The sequence below is a fragment of the Myotis yumanensis genome, unplaced genomic scaffold (assembly GCF_028538775.1).
Source record: "Myotis yumanensis isolate MYYU_CA2020_CCGP unplaced genomic scaffold, mMyoYum1.0.hap1 SCAF_9, whole genome shotgun sequence".
NCBI classification, from domain to species: domain Eukaryota; kingdom Metazoa; phylum Chordata; class Mammalia; order Chiroptera; family Vespertilionidae; genus Myotis; species Myotis yumanensis.
This window is the reverse complement of record NW_027223760.1, coordinates 43,101,765-43,127,222: the sequence shown is the minus strand read 5'-3', so window position 1 is coordinate 43,127,222 and position 25,458 is coordinate 43,101,765. Positions and strand designations below refer to the sequence as shown.

Sequence of the window (25,458 nt, the reverse complement as noted above, 5' to 3'; positions counted from 1 at the left end):
ACCTCTGGGACACAATGAAAGCAGTCCTGAGAGGGAAGTTTATAGCTCTACAGGCCTATCTCAAAAAACAAGAAAAAATGGTAGTCAATCATCTAACTCTACAACTCAAAGAATTAGAAAGAGAGCAACAAGAAAACCCCAGAGTGAGCAGAAGGAAGGAGATAATAAAGATTAGAGCAGAAATCAATGAAATAGAGACCAAAAAAACAATACAGAAAATCAATGAAACCAAGAGCTGGTTCTTTGAAAGGATAAACAAGATTGACAAACCCCTAGCCAGGCTCACCAAGAAGCAAAGAGAGAGGTCCCAAATAAACCAAATCAGAAATGATAGAGGCGAAATAACAACAGACCCCACAGAAATACAAATGATTGTTAAACAATACTACGAGCAACTCTACTCCAACAAACTGGACAACCTGGAGGAAATGGACAAATTCCTAGAAAAATACAACATTCCAAAACTCAATCAGGAAGAATCTAAAAACCTCAATAGGCCAATAACTATGGAAGAAATTGAAGCAGTCATCAGAAAGCTTCCAGCAAACAAAAGCCCAGGGCCAGACGGCTTCACAGGGGAGTTCTACCAAACATTCAAGGAAGAACTAAAACCTACCCTCCTCAGACTACTACAAAAAATTCAAGAGGAAGGAACGCTTCCAAGCTCATTCTATGAAGCCAGCATCACCCTAATACCAAAACCAGGTAAAGACATCACAATGAAAGAGAATTACAGGCCAATATCCCTCATGAACATAGATGCCAAAATCCTCAACAAAATCTTAGCAAATCGGATCCAGCAGTACATCAGAAGGATCATACACCATGACCAAGTAGGATTCATCCCAGAGATGCAAGGATGGTACAACATCCGTAAATCAATAAATGTGATACATCACATAAACAAATTGAAAGAAAAAAACCACATGGTCATATCAATTGATGCAGAAAAAGCATTCGACAAAATCCAACACCCATTTTTGATAAAAACTCTCAGAAAGGTGGGAATAGAAGGATCATACCTCAACATAATAAAAGCCATATATGACAGGCCCACAGCCAACATCATACTCAATGGACAAAAACTAACACCATTTCCCCTAAGAACAGGAACAAGACAGGGATGCCCACTCTCACCACTCCTGTTCAACATAGTACTGGAAGTATTAGCCATTGCAATTAGGCAAGAAGAAGGAATAAAAGGCATCCAAATTGGAAAAGAGGAAGTAAAACTGTCCTTATTTGCAGATGACATGATATTATACATACAAAACCCTAGAGACTCCATCAAAAAGCTACTAGACTTAATACATGAATTTGGCAATGTAGCAGGATACAAAATTAACCCCAAGAAATCTGAGGCATTTCTATACACCAACAGTGAACTTTCAGAAAGGGAGATCAGAAAAACAATCCCATTTACCATCGCACCAAAAAAATTAAGATACCTAGGAATAAACTTAACTAAAGAGGTTAAAGACCTCTACTCAGAAAACTACAGGACGTTGAAAAAAGAGATAGAGGAAGACATAAACAGATGGAAGAACATACCATGTTCTTGGATTGGTAGAATCAACATCATTAAAATGTCCATACTACCCAAAGCAATCTATACATTCAACGCACTTCCCATTAAAATACCAATGGCCTTCTTCAAAGATCTAGAACGAACTCTCCAAAAATTCATCTGGAATAAAAAAAGACCCCGAATAGCTGCAACGATCCTGAGAAAGAACAAAGTAGGTGGGATCTCAATGCCAGATATCAAGCTGTATTACAAAGCCACTGTTCTCAAATCTGCCTGGTACTGGCACAAGAACAGACATATAGATCAGTGGAATAGAATAGAGAGTCCAGAAATTAGCCCGAACCAATATGCTCAATTAATTTTTGACAAAGGAGGCATGAACATACAATGGAGCCAAGATAGTCTCTTCAATAAATGGTGTTGGGAAAATTGGACAGACATATGCAAGAAAATGAAACTAGACCACCAACTTACACCATACACAAGAATAAACTCAAAATGGATAAAGGACTTAAATGTACGACAGGAAACCATAAAAATTCTAGAAGAATACAAAGGCAACAAAATCTCAGACATATGCCAAAACAATTTCTTCACTGATACAGCTCCTAGGGCAGTTGAAACTAAAGAGAAAATGAACAAATGGGACTACATCAAAATAAAAAGCTTCTGCACAGCAAAAGAAACCATCAACAAAACAACAAGAAAACCCACCTCGTGGGAAAACATATTTGCCAACGTCATATCTGATAAGGGCTTAATCTCCAAAATTTATAGGGAACTCATACAACTTAACAAAAAGAAGATAAACAATCCAATCAAAAAATGGGCAAAGGATCTAAATAGACACCTTTCAAAAGAGGACATTCAGAAAGCCAAGAGACATATGAAAACATGCTCAAAGTCACTAATCATCCGAGAGATGCAAATCAAAACAACAATGAGGTACCATCTCACACCTGTCAGAATGGCCATCATCAACAAATCAACAAACGACAAGTGCTGGAGAGGATGTGGAGAAAAAGGAACACTTGTGCACTGCTGGTGGGAATGCAGACTGGTGCAGCCACTATGGAAGGCAGTATGGAGGTTCCTCAAAAAATTGGAAATGGAACTCCCATTTGACCCTGTGATCCCACTACTAGGAATATATCCCAAGAAACCAGAAACACCTATCAGAAAGGATATATGCACCCAGATGTTCATAGCAGCACAATTCACCATAGCTAAGATCTGGAAACAGCCTAAGTGCCCATCAGTAGATGAATGGATTAGAAAACTGTGGTACATCTACACGATGGAATACTATGCTGCTGTTAAAAAGAAGGAACTCCTACCATTTGCAACATCATGGATGGAACTGGAGAGCATTATGCTAAGTGAAACAAGCCAGTCAATGAAGGAAAAATACCACATGATCTCACTCATTCATGGATAATAAAGACCATTACAAACTTTTGAACAATAATAGATACAGAGGCAGAGCTGCCTCAAACTGATTGTCAAACTGCAGTGGGAAGGCCAGAGAGAGTTGGGGGGCAGGAGGGAGGGGAGTAAGAGATCAACCGAAGGACTTGTATGCATGCATATAAGCATAACTAATGGACATAAGACACTGGGGGGTAAGGGAGGGTAGTGGTTTGTCAAGGGCGGGGGGGGGGGGGGAAAGGATACTTATGTAATACCCTTTGTAATACTTTAAGAGGAAAATAAAAAAAAAAATTAAAAAAAAAAAAAAAAAAAAAAAAGAGATAAATTACTCAGTACTTTGAGAAGTCTAGTGCTATCACATAAATACTTCCATTGTTACTTTAATATCACTTCACTAATTTGTATTAATTAGAGGAAAGTTACTGAAAATGAGGTCTAAATTTAGACTTTTAAAAATAAAGATTTATTTAAAATTTTATTGAGTAACAATACAGTCATAAAATGTTGGTCTAGGCCGATGCCCACCTGAAGTATTAATTGGGCTACTAGCAGATTCACATACTGAGTAAAGCTTAAGTCCATCACAGTCGAAGTTCATTGTTTTAGTGTACGTGAATATTTCTGAAATTGTGAAGAGAGGCTTGATTGGGTAAAGTTCCCTTGTTATCCCTTCAAGGATTTATTAATTCCTGGTGTATGTACTACAAAACGCTACCATTTCAAAATTAACTGAGGTTTGGATGTATGAGATTTTGAACCATGTCTGTGGAAGATTTATGGACTTTGTTAAATTGCTCAAATAATGACCAAGAGCTCTGAGCTAGCAACAAGATTATTTTTACCAGGCGTGAGCCTTGCTATACAGTTTCAGGTAACCTTCCTTTCATTCTCCGGGTAGAGCTTACCAAGTGCCTAGCCTCATAGGAACTTTCCCAGCTTGTATTCTAGGTGAAGTAGCATGATACAGCAATTGGGTGCACCGGCTTTGAAATCAGAGAAACTGACTTTAAATTCTGGTTCTGCCACTTTCCATATGTGTGACTCTGGGTAAGTTTATTTATCTCAAAGAGTTGTGAGTGTGTTATGAGATACAGTACACAAGTACACGTATGAAGTATTTAACGCAATGCTCAGCACATAGAAAACACTCAATAGATGATAGTTCCTGTGAGGTGTTGTTATTGTTATTGTTAATTGTTGTCAGTTCTTTCTTGTTTGCTCAAGACATAAGCAGGTTTCTCTAATATCCAAAGAAAATTACTTCACAAGTTTTATCTTGTTCTGGGACTCAATCATGTGGTACCAAGAAATGTAGCTGAAAAGAGAATAACGTCTCCACCCCTATTGCAGCTCTCAACCACAAAGTGCTGTATGCAGGGCATCACTGAATATGTGTTATCAGCCATTGGTCTTCCCTTTGTTTGCTGGGGGAAGGGCTGCCCTGTTCAATTGTATACTTTCTTGGAGAAACTGGGGCACTAATGCGATTGCTCACTCTGTGATGCTGAGCTATTTTGAAGTATCCTTTCTAATTGACTTGAGGCAAAATTGTGAAGTAGTCATTTGTCTCTGTCACTCCAGTCCTCCTTCCTCCTCTCTGGACTCCACTCCTTCTTCCTCTTCATCCTTCTGTCAGTGAGTGTCTCCTACTTTATATCATAGATGAGCTGAAAATGACTTAAAAAGTGGTCCCTTTTGGGTACATTTGTGCTTTAGAGGATGCTAAAGAATTAAGCAAATGATTCTCTAAGGATAGTGTTTCAGATATTTGCAGGTCAGTTGGAGAGAAGTTTGGACTGGAGAGTTATCCTGGTAAACCTTCCGTTCAAACTCCCTTCTCAGCTAGTTCTCAGCTGAAAAAACATCATCATTGAAATAGAGGAAAATCGATTCTAGCATTTTACAAGGTGTGTTCCATGGGAGGTTAGTTGGTTTAACTATTATCAAATACTTTTAAGAAACTCCATAAATAACAACATTAAAAGGCTTCCTTGCTGTAGAGATTCTCAAAACCTTTAACATACTCAGGTTAACAGAGGTACTTTGAACTTCCAAGGGTACATTTAGGATGCAGCATTTCCCCTCTTATTTGATTGTTTATCTTCCTCTTTTAATTTTTCATGAAGCAACTTCATTTATGTGACACAGGACATACTTTACAGAGCACCAATCTAGTTCAGCTCTCTAGGACAATGAGTAAATTGAGACAGGGAGCAATAAAGTGAAGTGCTCAAGGCAGCCTACTGAACTGGTTGCAGTCAGGACTAAAAACCAGGCTCACTGACTCCACAACATGGCCAAAAATCCTACTTGCAGCTACGGATGTAATATCTGTCTTCCCTGCTGGATTGTGTATACTGCCAAAAGAGGAACTTTCACTCTTCTGCTCACCACTGGATCCATAGCACCTAGCACAGCACCTGGCACCCAGCAGTTGAACCAGTACTTACTATAATTGAATTGAGATTGTTCATGGGGACAGACATGTGCTGTCTGTTCCTATCCATTGCTTCCCCTCCCAGCCTGCTCCCTTCTACAGTGCTGTGTATGAAGGGGTGAGTTCCATACTTACACTGAGAATATGTGGTCCCAGTTCCACTGACACTGAACCTGTTGAGGTGCAGTCTGTGTGTGACCACATTCTTCTGGGGTTGGAACAGCACGATGTGCACCTTGGGTGCAAACAAACAGCCCAGGACCACGAAGCCGCTTAGACTAACGGATATGCACATGGTTGTCGTCTGCACCTATAAGAATAAGTTGACTGGTTAAGCGTCTGGCTGTAAATTCAATCAGGGGGGGCAACTAAAAAGAGCACTGAAAAAAGACCAAATTTAAAAATCTCTAATCACCCACAGTTCTGTTCTTATTATAGACAAACCATCTACACTAATAAAAGAGAAACATGGTAATTAGCGTACGACCGCTACCCTTCCCATTGGCTAATCAGCATATCCTTATACAAATTAACTGTCAGCCAAGATGGCGGCCAGCAGCCATGCACTGAAGCGAGCAGGGAGGCTTGCTTGCTCCAGTGACGGCGAACTCCAACGTTCCCCGCCTGCCGCTGCCAGCCTCTCAGCTGCAACTCTAAGCAACTATGTACTATGTTGCAAATAAGAAGCTAAACAAAACCCCAGAAACCCGCTTTCATTCAGCCAGGCTTCACCCAGCCGGACCGCAACATTGTATCGATGTTTTCAGCAGCGAGGCCTCAGAGCTAAAGCTGGCCCAGAATAAAAAAGAAAAAAAAAGAAAAAAAGGACCGGTTGGGAGCTTCAGTCACCCGCTTCCGGAAAAAAGCCCTCAGCCCCTCACCCAGACTGGCCAGGCACCCCAGTGGGGACCCCCACCCTGATCCAGGACACCCTTCAGGGCAAACCAGCCAGCCCCTACCCATGCACCAGGCCTCTATCCTATATAGTAAAAGGGTAATATGCCTCCCGGCACCGGGATCAGCGTGACAGGGGGCAGCGCCCAAACCCCCTGATCAGCCCTGCTCTGTGCCTGATAGGGGGGAGCTCCCCAATCCCCTGATCGCCCTGCGGCTCTGTGTTTGACAGGGTGCGGCACACCAATCCCCTCACCCCCCCACCCCCCACGGGCCCTGCTCTGTGTGTGACAGGGTAGAGCCATAACCTCTCCATCGGCCGTGCCCTGAGTGTGACAGGGTGCAGCGCCCCAACCCCCTGATCCGCCCTGCTCTGTGTGTGACAGGGGGCGGTGCCCCAACTCCCCTATCGGCCCTACTCTGTGAGTGACAGGGGGGAGCTCTTCAACCCCCTGATGGGCCCTGCTCTGTGAGTGACGGGGCAGCGCCCCAATCCCCTGATTGGCCCTGCTCTGTGTGTGACAGGGGGCAGCGCCCCAACCCCCTGATCGGCCCTGCTCTGTGTGTGACAGGGTGACGCCGCAACCTTCCCATCGACCCTGCCTTGAGTGTGACGGGGGTGGTGCCCCAACCCCCCAATCGGCCATACCTTGAACGTGACTAGGGGTGGCATTGCAACCTCCCAATCCGCCCTGCTCTGTGCATGACGGGGCGGTGCCCCAACTCCCCAATCGGCCCTGCTTTGAGCCTGACCAGGGGCTGCAACTAGGGATTGGGTGTGCCCTCTGCCACCCGGGAGCAGGCCTAAGCCAGCAGGTCGTTATCTCCCGAGGGGTCCCAGACTGCAAGAGGGCACAGGCCGGGCTCGGGGTCCCCCCTTCCCTCCCCCCGAGTGCACAAATTTTTGTGCACCGGGCCTCTAGTATAAATATAAATATATTAAATCTTCCAAGTTTGAGATGTTCATGGAAACATTGCTTAGGATTTGTAAGCACACACTATTTGTGTTAGGTGCTTCTGAATGCTTGCCAAGACTTCACATTGATTTTCATGTCTTGCTTGTTTTTCCTTTATATATGTATAAAGATATTTCTGCAGGATCACTGAATTCAGAGTCTTAAATAGTAAAGATTCCAATAGTCAATGATGAACTGACCAGCTTGCTGATGGTGTCAATCAGCTTGACTTACTTTAAGCTTCACTATATTAGGAACAAATTTGGGCCTTTTGCATTTTTCTACCTCTCTCTTGCTGGGAGCTCTTCCTATTAGTTAGAGGCTTTCCTAGTCAATATTGGGGGACACTGTCAACTTTCTTCCAAGGTACCTATTCTTTTAATTACTTCACTGGCATCTCTCTGGAATTTTGATACATCATGCACTCCCTGTTCAATTTTTTGTTCTCTAGGCTTCTATATGCCCATCCTTGACAGATGATTTTCACTTTCTCCCTCTTTGCTTCCCCTGAAAATATACCTCAGAACTAGGTTTTAGCATCTCTTCTTTTCATGCTCTCCTTCTTCATCTTCTCTGATTTCATCATTTGTTCTGGCTTTAGCTTCCATAGGGTTTTTGAAAAATCCCAAACTAGATTCTACATATTTTATATGGAAAAATAGAAATTAATTATTTCTTATATAAGTTTCTACTCAGAGTAGCTATAGTAAATCCTGGAGTAATTTTAGATTTCTTTTTCATTCCTCCCCCCCACCCCCGCCCCCAGACAATGCTATTATTGGATAGCATAATTCCTTATGACTTAAAGTTTCCAACTTTCTTCTTTAATAAAAGAAAGCCGAATACTGAATAATTATCTGGAGAAGCCACATACTTTTAGAAGGCTTCATTCTGTTTTAATAAAGAAAAAAACCCAGGTTACATTTGTAGCATAATTCTTCAGACTCTAGTTTTACTTTAAAGGATGCAAACATAATCCACTCTCGGTATCTTAAAGCACTCGTCTCCCTTAACTAGTCCAGTGACCTCCAACTTGGCCCCAAATTGCGAGCTCTTTTCTCTTTTGTCAACTCTTCAGAAAAGAATCCATCATCTAATTCCATGATGGAAAAGCCTTGATAAATAATATCTGTGTTATGTACAGTGAGTTCAATTCCTGGCATGATTTGTTTTTTTACATGTATGTATAATATTATATTAGAACTGCACTCTTCCTGCCTTGGTTTTGACTTTGGAGCCAATATGAGAGAGAACAGATATCACAGTAAGGGTGAAATGAATTCAAATGTGCAAATTTTCAAGCATTTCTATAACTTTGTAACTCCTGATACACATTAAGACATTACAAGGAAAGAAGAAAAGAGGCTTTCATGAGGAGAATATCCTGGAAAAAGCTGTGCTGAGTGTCCTGTACCGTCCAATCCCTTAGAGGGCTGTGCCTCTCTCCTCACTTAAATTCTAGAGAGCAGTGCCTCACTGGCCATTCACAGAAGGGTTGAGGTTTTCTGCAGGAGGAGAATGCCCTGGCATGGGGCCTGATTCCCGTCATGGAAATCTAGAAGGTGAGCAGAGGCTAATTACTCTGTGGCAGAGCACAGGCACTTGCTACTGTACTGAAATAGGCCTTTACAAATTCATCACAGCAAAGGATATGTGAGTGGAATGCATGGACAAGACAGGCCATGCTATAAAGAGTCGCCATGAGTAGCCTTGCTCACATGGAACAGCCTGGAGTCTTCACAGAGAGAAGTTGGAGGGGCACATGTATAGCTGGGTGTCCTGGGACTGAGCCAGGAGCCACAAGAGGAAACTCAGAATAGAGAATTGCCAGCCAGCTCACTTGAGGTTCTGCAGGAGGGAAGGGCCGGTGGGAGACTTCTGAAGATCACATGAAAACACCTTTAATCATCTCCCAGGTATTCTGAGGGCATGTCTTTAACTACTGTGGACTCAGAGATCATATCCAGCCACATAAGAACTGTCCTACTTCTTCCTTATTCCTCTTTAACCAGGGCTGAGAGGGAAATAGCAACTGGTGGATTGGGGAGTGTGAGCAGGAGAAAGGAGAAGCCAACCACTGGAGGCTCTCAGCCCGAGGCAGACCAGACCTCAGGAGAAATGAGATTTAATGGTAAGTTAAGACATGGTTTTGATAATTACATAGAACTAGGCATTTAAAATTTCTACTGAAAATGATAGTAGGACCAAATGATTCCTAAGAGCACAAACATTCATAGGCCTACCATGGTTCTGAGTGCTTTCATTCATTGCTCCATCCCCAGCACCAATATGGTACTCCATATGGTGACGCTCAGTGTTTGAATGTGTCCATTGGACTTCATGCAGGGCTAGGGATGATTGCTCTCAGAAAATACTAAAGGAAACATTGCATTTTGGTCCTAGTTTATGCAGCAAATAATTCAATATACCTGTTTTAAACCTGACATCTTTTAATATTTTTACAAAGGCTAGGTATTAGCCTTATAGTTTTAGTTGTCCAGTTTCCTCAATAAGTCACACTAGTAAAAGCCTGTATTAATGTATAATTCTGTGTTCTGTCTCTTTGTATACCCCAGGCTGCTCTGTTTTCACCTTCCTCAAACTCCTAGCAACACTTGAGTTGGTTAATCTCCTCCTTCTTTTTGGTTTCCTGGATACATCCTTCCCTCACTGACTGGTCCTTGTCTTATTTGCCTTGAATCTTTCTCTCCTTCCTGAACTTTAAGTGCTGTAGTGCCCTATACCCCAGTTTTGGACTCCCCTCTTCACCTTCTCATCCATTTCCATGGCTTAAATACCCCCTATGTTGATGATGTTTAGGTATTTATTACCGGATTCAACCTTTCTTCTGGGCATCCAGACTTATGTATCTAACTTCCATCTTGGCATATTGTTTTGGATATATAATAGACATATCAAAATTAATCTGCAAGAAAAACTTGATCCATTCCCCCAAGTGTCTCCATTCAAGTAACTGGCTTCCAATGTACAAACCAAAAACCTGGGAGTCATCCTTGATTTTGCCATTTCCTTTATGCCCACACATCCAATCCAACAGCAAGTTCTGTTGTTTCTTTCAGAAGGTATTTCTTTATATTCTCTTGTGCTTCTACATGTCTTTCAAGAAGAGACCCTACTCACTTTGTTTGGGACTTCCTTTTTCAAGGATATTTGTATAGAAAATAGCCTTAGAAAAGTCAGTGTCTACCTGTGGAGCAAAGAGTCAGCATATCATCTATATATATAAAAGCCTAAGTGACTGACTGTTGGACCATTTGACCAGTAGCTATGATGCACACTGACCACCAGGGGCAGATGCTCAACACACAGGCATGGAAACATGGAACAGACTGATGAATCTCAGAGGGACAGGGGAAGTGGGGAGGGAGGGAAGAGATTAACCAAAGATCTTATATGCATACTAGAGGCCTGGCGCATTATCTGAACTTGTGCACCAGTGGGGTCCCTCGGCCTGGTCTGCGGGGCTCAGGCCAAAACCAGCAGTCCGACATCTCCGAGGGGTCCCGGATTGTGAGAGGGCACAGGCCAGGCCCCCACCAGTGCACAAATCCCTGCACCGGGCCTCTAGTCCCTTATAAAATATTCAGATTTCCTAATGTCCCAGTTCCTTCCTTGTAATGCAACCACTGACTGTGCAGCCATAACCCTGCCCAGTCTGCATGGCCTGGGGAAGTGGAACTCAGGAAACCAGAGCCAGTGCGGACACTCTGGCTGTTGTTATTGCTTTGAGTCACAAAGCTTTTTTTTTGGCAGCATCAACAAAACTGTGTCAGGCTAACATGTTACCTTGTAAGTATAGTAGAATCTCAGACTCTGTAGTCTTTGACAGTTTTGGCAATGAGACTGGAATAGTTTTTTCAAAGATGAAGTATGAGGGCCTTATGGGCTGATGAATAAGATTTGAGAAAAATCCATGGGAATCAGTAGCAAGTATGTGGACCAAATTGAATAGTAATCACCTTTTCAATAAATAGTGATTCACCTTATTGCCTATTAATGAGGAAGATTTGGGAAGGGGGCTGTGGGCTGAGTAACAGAGGTAGATTCAGATAGGGTTAGCTGGATTTGTGCTGTATCGTTGCTCACGTTCCTCTGGGGGTGGGAGTAAAGTGGGGTGAATTTCCAATCTGATTCAGGTCTGCCCAATTCTAATAACTAGTACTAAAATTTTTCCTGGTGGGCAGAGAGTTGTGCTTCCTTTCACATAAAAGGTGCGGAGACATACACCTACACTGAGCATGAAAAGAGGGCCCTTCGGAGAAGGCAGAAACCAGGTGAATTGTTTGAACTTTGGCTGGTTCCCTTTGGAACATGACAGGGCAGGGTGCATAGTGCTTATTAAGGAAGAATGACAGCAGCTGAGCTCTCTTAGTGCTTGTCCCCTGCTGAGGTCTCTCATGCCAAATTTAGATCCATTGCACTGAGGTCTGTCATGCCAAATTTAGATTCATTGCAAGATGACAAGGTCTCAGTTGTTTTATTTTGTAGCAGAACCTGGCTGCAAAAAAGAAGCTTCAGTGCTGTCTGTGAGATTTCTCTGAGATAAAAAAAATGCTCAAAAGGCACAGATAATGCATTCACTAATATTTGGACTCTTACTGACCTGGATTAGGTTTAAAATACTGACAGAGTGCTGCACTAAAGAATGAGAAACGGATGCAGAGAAATGTAGGTAAATTCTTGCATTCAGCTGCAGCACAGGTAAACTTCCCTAGCCCTTACATTAAACCAGGTAAGACCTTAAAATATGTTATCAGGAGGAGACTGCCAATGCCCTGGATTAAGATGGACTCCTTCAAGAAAGTTGCTGCTGTGCAAGTCAAGGCCAAGTTAGCTGAAATGCACAAAGCATGTGCCCAGGCAGAAAGCATCTGGCTCTGACTTCTGAGTCAAGGGGTCCTCAAAATTGAGATGAATAGTGACACTAATGGTGGTCTTGCCATCCAGTTTAGGGTTGCGGATGTTTAGAAACACCAAACCTTCGTTTTGTTGAGCCATGAGTAATTAGTCACTGCTTAAGTCTGAAAGCCCATATGCCTTGCTTATTGGCACAGGACTGCTCTCTCCTTCCATACTGCCTGGTTCCTGCATACTCCATATGCTAAAGGATAGGGCCACGGTCTCCGCATTCCCCAAGGGTGGCTGAAGTCCATACGCACCAGCCCCACTATGCTGGGCAGGGAAGAATGCCAATTTTTATGCTCTGTTAGTGACAAGTCACCATCCTACCCAGAGCTGTTAGGGGAAAGGTAGTACTGTGGCTAGAATGACAAGTGAGGCACTGGCTTGAGATGCAGATTTAAGGGGGCACCAAAAACTCAGTAATCAAGACAAATATTTTATTGTAATATTTAAAAAAATAAGACTTCATACTAAAAACCCATGATGAAGACAGCACCAGCATTTCAGTAAGGGCAGGATCAGTCACCGTGCTGTGCTGTGACATATTTAATCTTAAGGCAAAAAGAATAATTAGTAATACTGGCCCTCTTCTGATCACTGCCTATGCAGGTGTCACCTAGCCCGTTTTGCATTGCTACTAGAAATTGGGACTTGGTGAACCTACTAAGTGCTGACACTTTGGTTACAGTGATGGCTGTGAGTAATAAGTCCTTTGTGAATCAGGAGTCTCCAGCTTTGTCCCAGCATCCCTGAAACTGGTGGGCTAGCTTGTTAGATGGCAAGATGGGTAGAAACCCTTCACCATTCTTGGCAGGTTCTCTCTTCATTGTTAACATCCTACCATCAATTCTGACTGGAGCACCTACCACAGCCACCTAACCAGTCTCCCCACTCCTGCCTTTGATTTCTGTCATATCCAGTGTCTTTAGAAACTTGATTTTTACCCTAAAATGTGAGATATTAAACTATTCTTCTTAAAATATTTCAATGGTTTCTTTTTTCATATAGAATAAAATCTGTGCTTTTTGTGATAGCCTATGAAGTCCAACATGATCTAGCTCCCCTGCCTACATCTCTTATAAAATCACTCTTCTATTTGCTTATTAAAGTGGGGCCATACATACTTTTCTCTTTTAAGACATTTTTGCCTAGAAGTGTTTGTACTTGCTATTTCTTCTGTCTAGCACATAGAATTCCCATGCCTGGCCCTTTCCCATCCTCCAGTGGAGTATTATGAAATAGGCACTAGTAGGGGTGGCAAATATTTTTTAAAAGAATTTGAGATTCAATATATATGTTTTTAAATCTTCAAAACAGTCAACATGGGAAAATCAGAATTTCTCTGTATTTGAACCTTGTCAAAATTCAGGAACCACCTCTGAAGACTCTACCAACTGTAGGTAAAGTGCTTCAGTGGTCCCATCCCCAATAACAGTGCAACATCTGGATACTCAAAGGATGGCCCCTCATCTAGCAGCATCTCCATCACCTGGGAGCTTGCTAGAAATTCAGACTCTTGGGCCCCATCCCTTCTTATTTGTTCAAGATCCCCAGGTGAGTTAAATGCACATTAAGTTGGAGAAACTCTGAGGTAGCATAGCTCCTCTTCCTTCCATCATAACACTTACCCCTGCATGAGTTATCCTGCACTTTCATTCATTCATTCTTTACTCTCTCTCTCTTCCTCCCCTAGACTATAAGTTAAAAAGAAGAGGGACTTGCCTATGTTGATAGCTTGTATCTCCAAGGCCCATAATAAGTGCTCAAATATATTTGGAAGACATAAGTGAACAAAACACTCAATAGTCACTATTAATTAATTCCTTTATGGGTAAACTTTCCACCTAAACATGGCCTCATTTTTATTTACACCATTTATACTATGTATTGGATTCTTGATGGCTCAGTTTGATTCTCACGCTCTCTGGAATGGTTTTATTGTAGTACAGAAGGAGAAGGAGATGGCCTGGATATTTCTCAAAGATCCTTTGAATTTTCATATTTTTATCCAACTTTTTACTTGCTTTGTTTTGGATGCCTATAATACCTTCAATTAGTTTTGGTTGTTCTAGGCTCTGCTCTTTCAAATCCAGCCTCCCTATTAAGGATTGACAAGCTTGTGGTATAATGTGGAAGGCATGCATTTGGGTCTGAAAAACATGTTCTACTATTTCCTAACTGCACCACCTGGGAAATTAATTATCCTCTGAGTCTGTTTATTAATCTTTTCAGTGGATAATAACACTTGCTTTCCAGGGTGCTAATGAGGATCGTAGGCTCATGTTTGCAAAGCATCTCACAGAGTGAGCTCTCAGAGTCCATCAGGAAAGGTCCATTCCTCTTACTTTTTACACCATGTCACCTTTTGCCTGAGCAAACAACCCAACCAAAAGAAAACAAGAAAGTTTAAAAAATTGTGAGAACTCAAAGTCCTTGAACACTATTTAAATGAATTCCTCTGCCTGGTATAATCTGACCAAGTTGCTAATTTCCATTAGTTTCTCACTAGACCCCACCCCACCCCTAAGCCATATTCCACTTGAGTATGACCAATATTGCTGTATCCTGCTTGGTTCATTTCTGTCTCCCCTCAAGAATATTCCCTATATTCTCCAACTATCATAATTGCACTTGCTCACCAAGGTACAGGGTGAAATCCCACCTCTTCAAGAAATATTCCAGGAAAGACCAAGCTCTTACTGATCTAACTTTTTTTTTTGAAACTCATAGACATTTAAGAGATTATATCACCAATTTAATTATAAACTCTTCTGTGTTAATCCTGAATTCTTTCATGCTAGTAATTTATTTCCTCAGCTGGGATATGAGATTTTTGAAGATTGGAATCGTGGTTTGTATTTATTTATAACTCACAATGGGTGGCAAAGTACTGAGTCATAAACCCTGAAGACTGTTTGATGTCCAAATGCATGTAGCTGCCTTTAAATTATTAGGTACTTTTCTAATGCTGCTGATTCTATCTGAGCCACATGGTTTCCCTCTGGGAAATTTTAAATCTCAGTCTTGTTCTGCAATTCCTAGAACAAGGGTCCCAAGTTCTGATGCTTATAGGGTCCATGCATATTCATAAGGGAAGAGAGCTGGGAATAAGAAATCAGGGATTGGTGGGAGTGAGGGCAACAGGAGTGAGAGTGTCCCGTCTAGAGGCATAGGCACCACTCCATTCTGGCTAACTGTTGCATGTAGGAATTTGAGTCCAATGTTTTACTTTGATAGGAGAAGCCAGGATTGTGGATATTTACATAAAATTTCTCAATGTTCTAACTTTGAAAAATATTTCAAATTATTTCAGAAGAGTGCAGGCCAAACTAAAGCTATCTGTGCAACAAGAACATGTGCTCTAGGCGGTTTAGCTCAGTGGTTAGAGTGCCAGTTTGCGGACTGAAGGGTCCCTGGTTCTGCAGGAGGCAGCTGATCAATGATTCTCTCTCATCATTGATGTTTCTATCTCTCTCTCCCTCCCCTTCCTCTCTGAAATCAATAAAAAAATATATTTTAAAGAAGAAGAACATGTGATTCATTAGAGAAGTGTTTTTTAGTCTTGAAATGAGAGTCATTTGGGGAGCTTTGAAAGATTCTGATGTCTGGGTCACGGATTAGGCCAACTAAATCAGAATCTCTGGGGCTGTGTCCCAGGTAGCAATATTTTTTTTCAAAGCTACCCAATCAATTCTATGTGCAGTCTAATTTGAAAGCCAATGTGTTGGAGCCTCCAATCTATCTTCGATTTCTTCTGTAAATTTAGGATTGGCATTATTTGCAAGGAGTACCTGAGGTCTAAGATGATCTCATTCTGATTGGATGCGTTAATTAGGACTTAAAACACTCTCAACCCAACAACTTTTGCCCCATTTGCCTAAAGACTTCTGCCATGTGGTGAAACTTCTGGTATCTTCAGCTAATTCTGTTGAGTCAGTTGATATACATTGCTATTATGGTAAAGGGGAAAATTCATATTTTTGTGTGTTTTAGAAATAAATGCTAATTCACTCAATAAAATTAAATTTTTATAATGCTATTTGTTTATTTTTAATAGTGTTTTCTTCTCTGTTTTTAATTAGATTTTGAGAATAAAGTTTCATATATCCAGGATAAAATAATTAACATTGTAAGTATATTATAGTTCCAATTCCCAAAATCACACATGCTAAGGATAGTTTCCCAAGAACTCAAAATAAAAATCCTTACAGATCTAGAGGAGTGAATGTGTACATGAAGATAAAAAAAAGTGGGGGTATTAAAATATATTAACTATGATTCTCTATTTAAATCCCCACCCTCTAAAGTTTCAAACTGCTCTGTGGTTCATATAATATGACCTTTAATTTTGCTTTTTCAATTCTGATGTTTTCCTTTTGGACAGATTTTCTAATTTTTTAAACAGGTAGTCTTAGAAGCCCTAACCATTAACCCAGCATTGAATATATGGTCTTTATTTTCTTGTTCTTTCTTGAATGTAGTCCATAGATTTTAGTCACACGGCTATGAATAATTAAATGGACTAGGTACCATAAGTATTGCCAGTCTCTTGATCCCATTCTTTAAATAGCTCTGTCTTTTATTGAGCTGCAATATCCAAGATTTTGATAATGTAGGAATTGCTGATGAACAGAAAATTTGGGGACTATTACAGCCTACAGAGGCACTTCATTTTGTGAAATCATGGCATAACAAGGGAACCATTATGCCTCTGGAAAACTTTCATCTGTGACAATTTAAGAAATATAGAGAATGAAATCCAATTGCCTCAAGAGAAAAAGATTTATATATTCACTCATTGGAAGATATTAAAATCAGAATTATAAATGCAAAAGCTACTGATGGATGGTTTCAACAGTTTGAGAAATTATGGTGGAATGATGAACTCTTTCTTTCAGAAGAGATGATGATATAGAAGCCCAGAAATTTGAACTATATATTACTAAAGACTATATGAATAATGACTTAATTAGGTTACTTGGATGTGTATATATATCGCTCTGTGGTAGCCAGGTCCTCCTGTGTCTAATTTGAAGTACTCTCATTAGGCTTTTAGTGGTTTAAGTTTTATTTGCTTATCATTCACTTTTGAAATTTAATTAAAAGTTTTAGAGGTATGTGTGACTGTGTAGTACATTTTCTCCCACTTATTTATAAATTGCTTGAATGACCACGATTTACATTTATCTTCCTCTCTGTGCCTAGCCCAATGCTTTGTACATAGTAGGCACTGATGAAACACTTTTAAAACATAGTGAGTTGATTTCCATGTATAATATGGCGGTTCATCATGGCATTTGTAATTACCTACCTAATTGCTGAGATGAAATAAAAGGAGTCTATTTTAAATCTTACATAGCAAAGCATTGGCAGGATAAAAGAAGAAGGAAAAGAAGAAACCGCTGAAAGACTTACTCTGTAGTCACTTGATGTCACATAAAATATAGGGAGGAAGGCCAGCCAGATGATGCAGGTGGTGTACATGGTAAAACCAATGAACTTGGCCTCATTGAAATTTTCTGGGCACTTCCGCGTTTTGAAGGCGTACACAGTGCATAAGATCACCAGGACCACATCGTAGGAAAGTGAGATCAACATGCTGGAATCTCTGACATTGCACTTCAAGATGACTGTTTCCCGCTTCTCTGGAAGGGTGTACCGCCTGGTGCCCGGAGCCTCCAGGATGAGCCACACAGACACCACCACAATTTGCACCAGGATCAGACCCAGGCAGATGAAAACCTGAGAACTTGGGCTGATGAACTTTGGCCTCTGAGCGCCATTCTTTACCCCATCGAAGATGCGGGCGATGCAGTTTGTTTTGGTCAGCAGGGCTGAGTAGCAGATAGCGAAGGAGGTCCCAAGTCCCAGGCGGCGCAATGCACAGATAACTGGGGACGGCTTGGCAATGTAGAAGAATGTCATGCAATAGGATAGACCAACTCCAAACAACAAGATGTAGCAGAGCTCTCGGCCTGATGCTTTGACCAAGGGTGTGTTGTTGTGCTTGATAAAAACAGTCACAACCATGCATGTGCACGCAAAACCCAGGCAGGCGATGGTGACTGGACCAATGGCCCAGGCATCTTCCCACCTGATGTAGTCCTCAGGAAGGTCAAAGCAGCCAGATAGGTCTGCAGTGGGCCACTGCCCAAGGCCGCAATCCGTACAGGTAAACTCATCAGCCAGATATTCGTAGGGCTCGCAGGGGATGCAGATCCAGCAGCAGACATCCCCTGGTTGCATATTCTTCATTTCATTGGGGGCACAGGGGTCACTGCACTGGGAAGTGGGGACTGAGTTCCGGGACCAATGGATAGAGTCGACATCCAGCGATAAGGTTTCTGCCCAGTGACCAACCTTCAAGTAGGAATACTTGTCACCCACGTACTGAAAATTGAACACGTTGTATCGTCCCATTCCATCTCCAAAAGCGTCAAACTTGACAATGCTATCTGCACCTTGATTTGGGTTGAATGGAGCTGTGACATGTAAAGTGAAAGAAAGAAAGAAAGAAAAGAGAAGGAACACTGTTTAGGTGTCTTAGGTGTGATCAGTCAATTACTTTGTCATATACTTAGCAAAACTGAAATAACAGGGAATAGGGATTCCAGAGCTGAAATAATGTAACAATTACCATTGAATTTACATATTAAAAGCTACTAGAATACTCATGTATTCATAAATTCATTCACTTAACATTCCTCAGTGCCTCCTGCATGCCAAGTGCCAGTGATAATCAGGAACACAATACAGAGCCAGCCTTCAAAGGAGCTTATTGTGTAACAGGAGAACTGGCAAACATGTGGTCATATTCTCTGTGGTGTGTAAATATTCATTTCTTGAAAGATTTCACAGTAGGAATTGGACAAAACTTTGTATCTCATCCTTATTACATATTTATTTATAGATAGCCACTTAAATTTTTTCGTGAAAATATACAATTAATAGAATTTTTCTTCCTCAAAATGAAAAAAATTTTTCACTATGTATGTATGGTATGCTTATTTTAAACAGTTTAAATGATTCAACAGGAAAAACAGAAAATCTACCTAAAATCCTTCAGTGTTAATATTTTCACAGGTTGGAGTATATACATTCTGACTACATATATGCATGTATACATGTATAGCATGTTCCTATCCACACAAACACATATAACCTGAATATTTTTAAAGCACCAACAGTCTGAAGAAGGTGGATAACTGTGCTTCAAAGTTTGTTCCTAACTGTAAAGGGTCAGTAGCCCTCAGTCAAATGACCTGCTCTGAACCTTGTCCCTCTGGTATAGCTCTCTGTGACTTCCTAAGCAGCAGCTCTCTAAGCATCTATGTTTCTCCTCTTCTAGTTTCTGTTCATCATGTCTCTCTCACCAATATCTGCTGCCACTCTCATCACCAATTGTTATGTCACCTACTCTGAACTACTGTGTACATATTATTTCCAACAGCCAAACTTTGCTGTTTCCTCAGATGTAGAAGAATGTTGCTTATGTCTGAATGATGCATAGGCCAATTGTCTTAGTCAGATTGGGCTTACCCATATTGAAAAATAGACCCAAAATAGTTTAATGGCTCAAACACAATGGCATTTTGTTTCTTCCTCATGCAGCAGTCTACGGTCTTCATTAATGGGTGTCTCTCCTCCACTCGGTGATTCAAGAACCCAGGTTCCATATATGTGGGAGCTGTACCAATTTCTAGAGCCTTGTCTTCATCAGTGGGAAAGGAGAGTGTGAAGCAGTTATACCAATTTCTTAAATTATTGATTAGAAGTTAGTTACAGGGCCACACCCAACTTCAAGAGAGGCTTGTGAATGTGGTTTAGCTAGTGTGCCCCATTACAACCCTACTATGACGCGAGAAAGTGGAATTTGGAGGACACTGTGATTTCTGACACTGCAGGGATTTGCTGTCTTTGTTGTCTCCTCCCTGAGCTCTGTCCACCATTTCTGAGGCTCATGTTGGTTCACCCGGTGGGAAACATCTTATTGTTCTTGGGTGCAGTTATTTTATGGAGGAAAAGCACCCCTTGATTCCTTAATGAAATAAAACTTCAAATGTTACCAGATAGTCCTTTCCTGCTGAGGACCTATCGGTGCCCCTTGGGGGCTGGCTAGGTGGTGTACAGGAACATTTCATACCATATATAAAGTCAGTTAGTCACTGTAGTCCCTTATACCAAATTTATTCCTCACTTATGACTTTTTTCTATTAGTGATCTTGTAATATCACCTGCCATTTGACTTGATTAACCTTCATCTAGCTTTCTGCCACTTTCACCAAACCAAACACATGTATCTTTGTTCATAGTAAGACAGAATGATATAGTGGATGAGTACATGGGTTTTGATTTAGAAAAAGTATATGCGATTCTCGTTTATGTCTTATAATAGTCATAAGTCCTTAGGCAAATTAACTTTTCCACTCTGTTCCTTAATTTGTAAATTATAAAGAAATATAAAATACTCAATATATTGATCATTTCCACTGATTTATGACACTTGCAATATTAAATTGCATGATTTAAACTCTCTATGTTATATGCTGTTTCTCTTGATCCAGTTCCAAGGCAGGGTGACCTTTTTGCAACTATCATAGTTTCCCACTATGGTTTAATATATGTTAGGACAAGTGAACAAAGGAGTTGAAACATTATTACTGCATTTTCAGGAGTAAGAATCAATATCAGAATTCTTATATCACATAACACTAAATTTGTTTAGTCTATGCTTAGAAAAATTTTATTTAAAATTTTACAAACTCCTTCCATATGTTACAAATAAGTAAAATGTCAAATATTTTGATGCACTTTACATCAAGTATACTAGAACTTCAGATATGTTATTAATTATTTTACTCTACACAATCAATCTCCACCAGTGTTCAGTTGATGTTATTAGATTTTCAGGAAAATATTTCTAGAAGAAAAATGTTTTTTATCTTTAATTTAAATATTTTACTATTTTCACAGCTGTTCTGGAATGTAAGTTTCTTAAAAGTAATATGTTTAACAGGTGAGAAAAATGGACTGTTTTTTTGTGTTCTGAGCTGGTGAGGGTTATTGGTAAGATTGTTGGCATGTGAGATAATTAATAATAAACTACAGATGTAAAACTTCCCTTTTACAAATCTTTTCTTGAAATCATCTAATATCATCAATAGAATATTGGGGGAGACTGGTTATCTAGTTAAGAATAGCAAAGTTAATAACACATCTGAGATTCTTACACTTGATATAAAATGTGTTAAAATATTCAACATTTTACTTATTTGTAACATATGAAAGAAGTCCCTAAATTTTTTAATGCAGTTTTCTAAGCATAGAATAGTTCGATATAACAAAAGAATTCTGATATTGATTCTTGTTACTGAAAATATAGTAATAATCTTTCAAATCCCACTTTTTCTTAATTATTTGAAAATGTTGAACATTAATACATTTTTTAAAGATCCTAAGTAAGGACTTTAGCTTTGGCTTTTACATAATGTTGCCACTATTTACCATGAGGCTATTTTAATATATCAGGGCAGAATGTAGTTAGACTTTTCGTCAGTGTTTTTCTCTCTACCTTTTTATTTTGAAAAATTTCAAACCTAGAGAAATAATGAAAGAGAGTATATGGACATGTAGCATTGGAATCACCTAGAATTAACTGTTTGTTAACATTTTGTCATATTTGCTTTATCTCTCTTTTTCTGTTTCTGTTTTTTTGCCAAAATAAATATTTGCTATTGAAAAGTATAAAAATATAAACTATCAACATTGATATAGAGAAAGAGTTGGAAAGCTATGGCACATGAGCCAAATTCTGCCTGTTACCTATTTTGCAAATAAAGTTTTATTAGAACACAGCTTTACTCATTTGTTAACATATAACCTATGGCTACTTTCCCACTACAATAATAGAGTTGAGTAGTTGCACCAGAGATTGCATAGCCCTAAAATATTTACTATATAATGCATTCCATAAAACTTTTGCTCATTCTTGAAATAGAGCCAAGGGAACTCATATATAGCAGTTTGGCAAATAAAATAGGAGATAAAATAGGAAAACATAAATTGACAATTAAGGATTACCAGACATTTAAGTAAACTTCTAACCTGAAAAAGAGTGACTGAAACACCCAGAAAAAAGAAACTTGGAGTAGAAACGATGCAGGGAGAAAAGGTTTAAAACAATAATGTGCTCAAAGAGATAAGAGAAGATGTTGCATCTATGAGATAGGTATGGTGCATTCTCAAAAGGAACATTCAGAGAAGGAGGATGAGCTTTGAAAATGAAATAGGAGAAAGAGAGACTCAATGTAAGGATTGAAAGATAAATTTGAGAAAACTCTCAAAATCTGACAAAAATGCTAAGATGTAACATAAAAATAAAGCAGGAAAATTAGTGAATATTTTGTGAAATTTGAACATTCAATCAGCAGCAGTTCCAGAAAGAGAGAAAGAGGAAATAGAGGGAGGACATTATCAAAAGATTCAAAGATGATGGACTTGGCCTAAGAAAAGATGAAGCAAGAGACTGTTACTCTTTCTTATAAACTTGCTAAATTCATGTAAAAATTATGTACATGTATTAAGGTATGGTCTAGTGTCTAAATCATTTAAATACATAAAACACATTCAAGTAATACTTCAAAAAAGGTGCATTATAAATTCTAAAAGATCCGTTGTCAGCAGAAGTGCCCCGATCTTCAGCTTGGGATAAATGGTTGCTGTGTCTGTATTAGAATGAGAAACAATGAAAGGAGAGCCAGAAGAAAAGGTAAACCATGTCTGTCAAACGTCCACATGTGAGGATAATCCTGTTTCTGAATGGTTATTCCGAATATGCCTGGCTGGGGTAGTGAGGGGCAGGAGAGAAAACCAAGCTCTTTCTCAGGTGCTGCTGGAGTCACTTCAAGGGACAGAGAAGCTTGAAGGCCTAGGGCAGTGATAGCAAACCTTTTGAGCTCAGCGTGTCAGCATTTTGAAAAACCCTAACTTAACTCTGGTGCCGTGTCACATATAGAAATTTTTTGATATTTGCAACCATAGTAAAACAAAGACTTATATTTTTGATATTTATTTTATATATTTAAATGCCATTTAACAAAGAAAAATCAACCAAAAAAATGAGTTCATGTGTCACCTCTGACACGCATTGTCATAGGTTCGCCATCACTGACCTAGGGAATTGATCCTGTCACCTTCCCAAATCATGAGCTACCTCTAAGCCAAATGGCTCATGGGAAATAGTGACAGTCCACTGAGCTATCACATGGTTCTCTGGAGATCAGTTGTGTAGTTCTCTAGAGTGAGGAAACCCAGGGGAGTTTCCTGTTTCTCCAGTTGAATCTCATCAACGGAGCAAGAATCATTTGAGATGGAAAACAAATTCCTTCATCTTTTGTTGTTGCAACAGCATGAAAAAGCCAAACTAAAGGGAGAAGAAAGAACTAGGAAGATGGTGGGTCCCCCTCCCCCCGCCCCAAAAAAAACCTTCTCCAAAATTGAATTTCAAGCCCCTCGCTATACTAGTTCCTCACAATCAGGTCCCTACTGTACAGAAGGAGCCTTTCAAGTCAGGAAGATGACCTCTCAGTTTAGCTTATTATCTATTATCTGACCCCGGTCTCAAATGAATTTATTTGAGAAGTTTAATATCAAGATGACCAGTCCGCCTAGGGCCCACTTGGTAGAGATGAGGCGAATCTAGGCCTTACAAATATCACAGGTCAATGGCGCGAGAAAATTAAATCGGCTCTTTATTTTTTTCCTCTCAGACAGAAGTCCAATTAAGGTAAGACAATAATGGGACTCTTAAGAGGCTTCCAGTAATGGGAACGTAACTGCCACTGCCTGGGTCCACGTTCATAAATACTAATGAAGATTGCAAAAGCTACTGACAGCAACGTGGCTCCGGTTTTACCTTTTACAACCAGGCCCCCACGGAGGTTTCTGTGAACTAATTTGATGAACTGGAATAAAGACATGGATGAGAAGACAGAAAATGGCATCTCCCTTGAAAGATCTTTTAGAGATCAAGAGGTAAAGACATCAAAATCCTTTGACTAGAGCAAACAAAATCTTTTACAAGCATCAGGCAGCAGGGAGTTAGGAAAGAAAAAGAATGACCCCTTGGCTATCGGTAATTAATTTACCTACCAATTAGGAACAAAATTGCTGATGCATTTGCACAGTTATTTACCAACAGAGTGTAGCTGCTACGGCAAAGGACCACCTAGATGCCTTTGATGCTCCGTCTTACCTGTGCAAAATGCTCATTAAGTACCAAAGGTGCACCGTGAATGTTTGAGAAGAGCTATTGAAAGAGGCTTTCTAAGAACAATGTTATGACTTTGAAAAGAACTTTCTTTAGTTCTGAAAAGTTAGCATGGCTAACACTTCTAATGCGTCATTATACATTTTATTTGTTTCCCTATGTAGATTCTACATTTTGTTGCTGAAATTTTCAATAATCAAGGCAGCTCAGAAAGGAACAGTTTACTCTTAGAATGATGAATGTGGAGGCAAGGCACAGACAAAATAGCAGTGAGAAAAAGTTAGAAAGATTCTGATCCCCTCTACCTCTCAGCGCAAAGAGAAGGCCCAGGGCCCTCCTCTGCTTATTTTATTGATTTTAGCTGGAAGTCTCATAGTGGCGACTGAATCTTTGGTTAGGGACCCTCCCTAATGTGAGCTAAAACTACTATCACATCTTTTTCTGCCCTCTCTTCCCCAGCTCCTGCCCTCCCTGTTACATTATCTGCTTTTCTCACATCCTCCATGATGAATATTTAGATTTTAAAAAAACATTTAATTGAAATACATATACAAAAAAGGGTAAAAATAAGTGAATTATCACCAGCTGAACATTCCCATGTAACATTATGAATGTTAAGCAATGGAACATTGCCGTTGTTCCTGTCCCTACCTACCCTCCCTTCCCAAAGATAATGACCACCATACCTTTTAATACTAACACGTTTTGCCTGATATTAAACTTTATATTAATGTAATCATGAAGCATGTAGTATTTATTTTGGTGAGATTCATTCCAGTAGTGATGAGAAGCTATCATTGGTTCATTTTTATTGATGCATAGTATTTTATTATATGGATGTGCCACAATATTTTTTGGCCATATTTCTATCGTGGACATTTGTGTGTTATTTTTCTTTCTTTAAGTCTGTAGCCTTTATGAATAATGCTGTGTCTTTAGCTGTGTTATCCAGAAGCAAATCCAAATACATAGAATTGAGTTCAAGAAGTTGATTTGGGATTTTACAGGGGAGTGAAGAAGA

At 40.0% G+C, this 25,458-nt stretch overlaps 1 protein-coding gene across 1 annotated transcript in view; it reads right to left on the bottom strand.

Moving 5' to 3' along the window:
* The window catches only part of GRM3 (glutamate metabotropic receptor 3), a 206,918-nt gene that overhangs the window by 15,435 nt on the left and 166,025 nt on the right, over positions 1 to 25,458 (bottom strand). Inside the window, exons 4-5 of the mRNA XM_070424160.1 lie at positions 17,585 to 18,651; positions 5,532 to 5,706 (exon numbers count right to left, since the gene is read on the bottom strand). Of these exons, the coding sequence (XP_070280261.1) occupies positions 5,532 to 5,706; positions 17,585 to 18,651 (1,242 nt within the window). The remainder of the gene's footprint in view (positions 1 to 5,531; positions 5,707 to 17,584; positions 18,652 to 25,458) is intronic.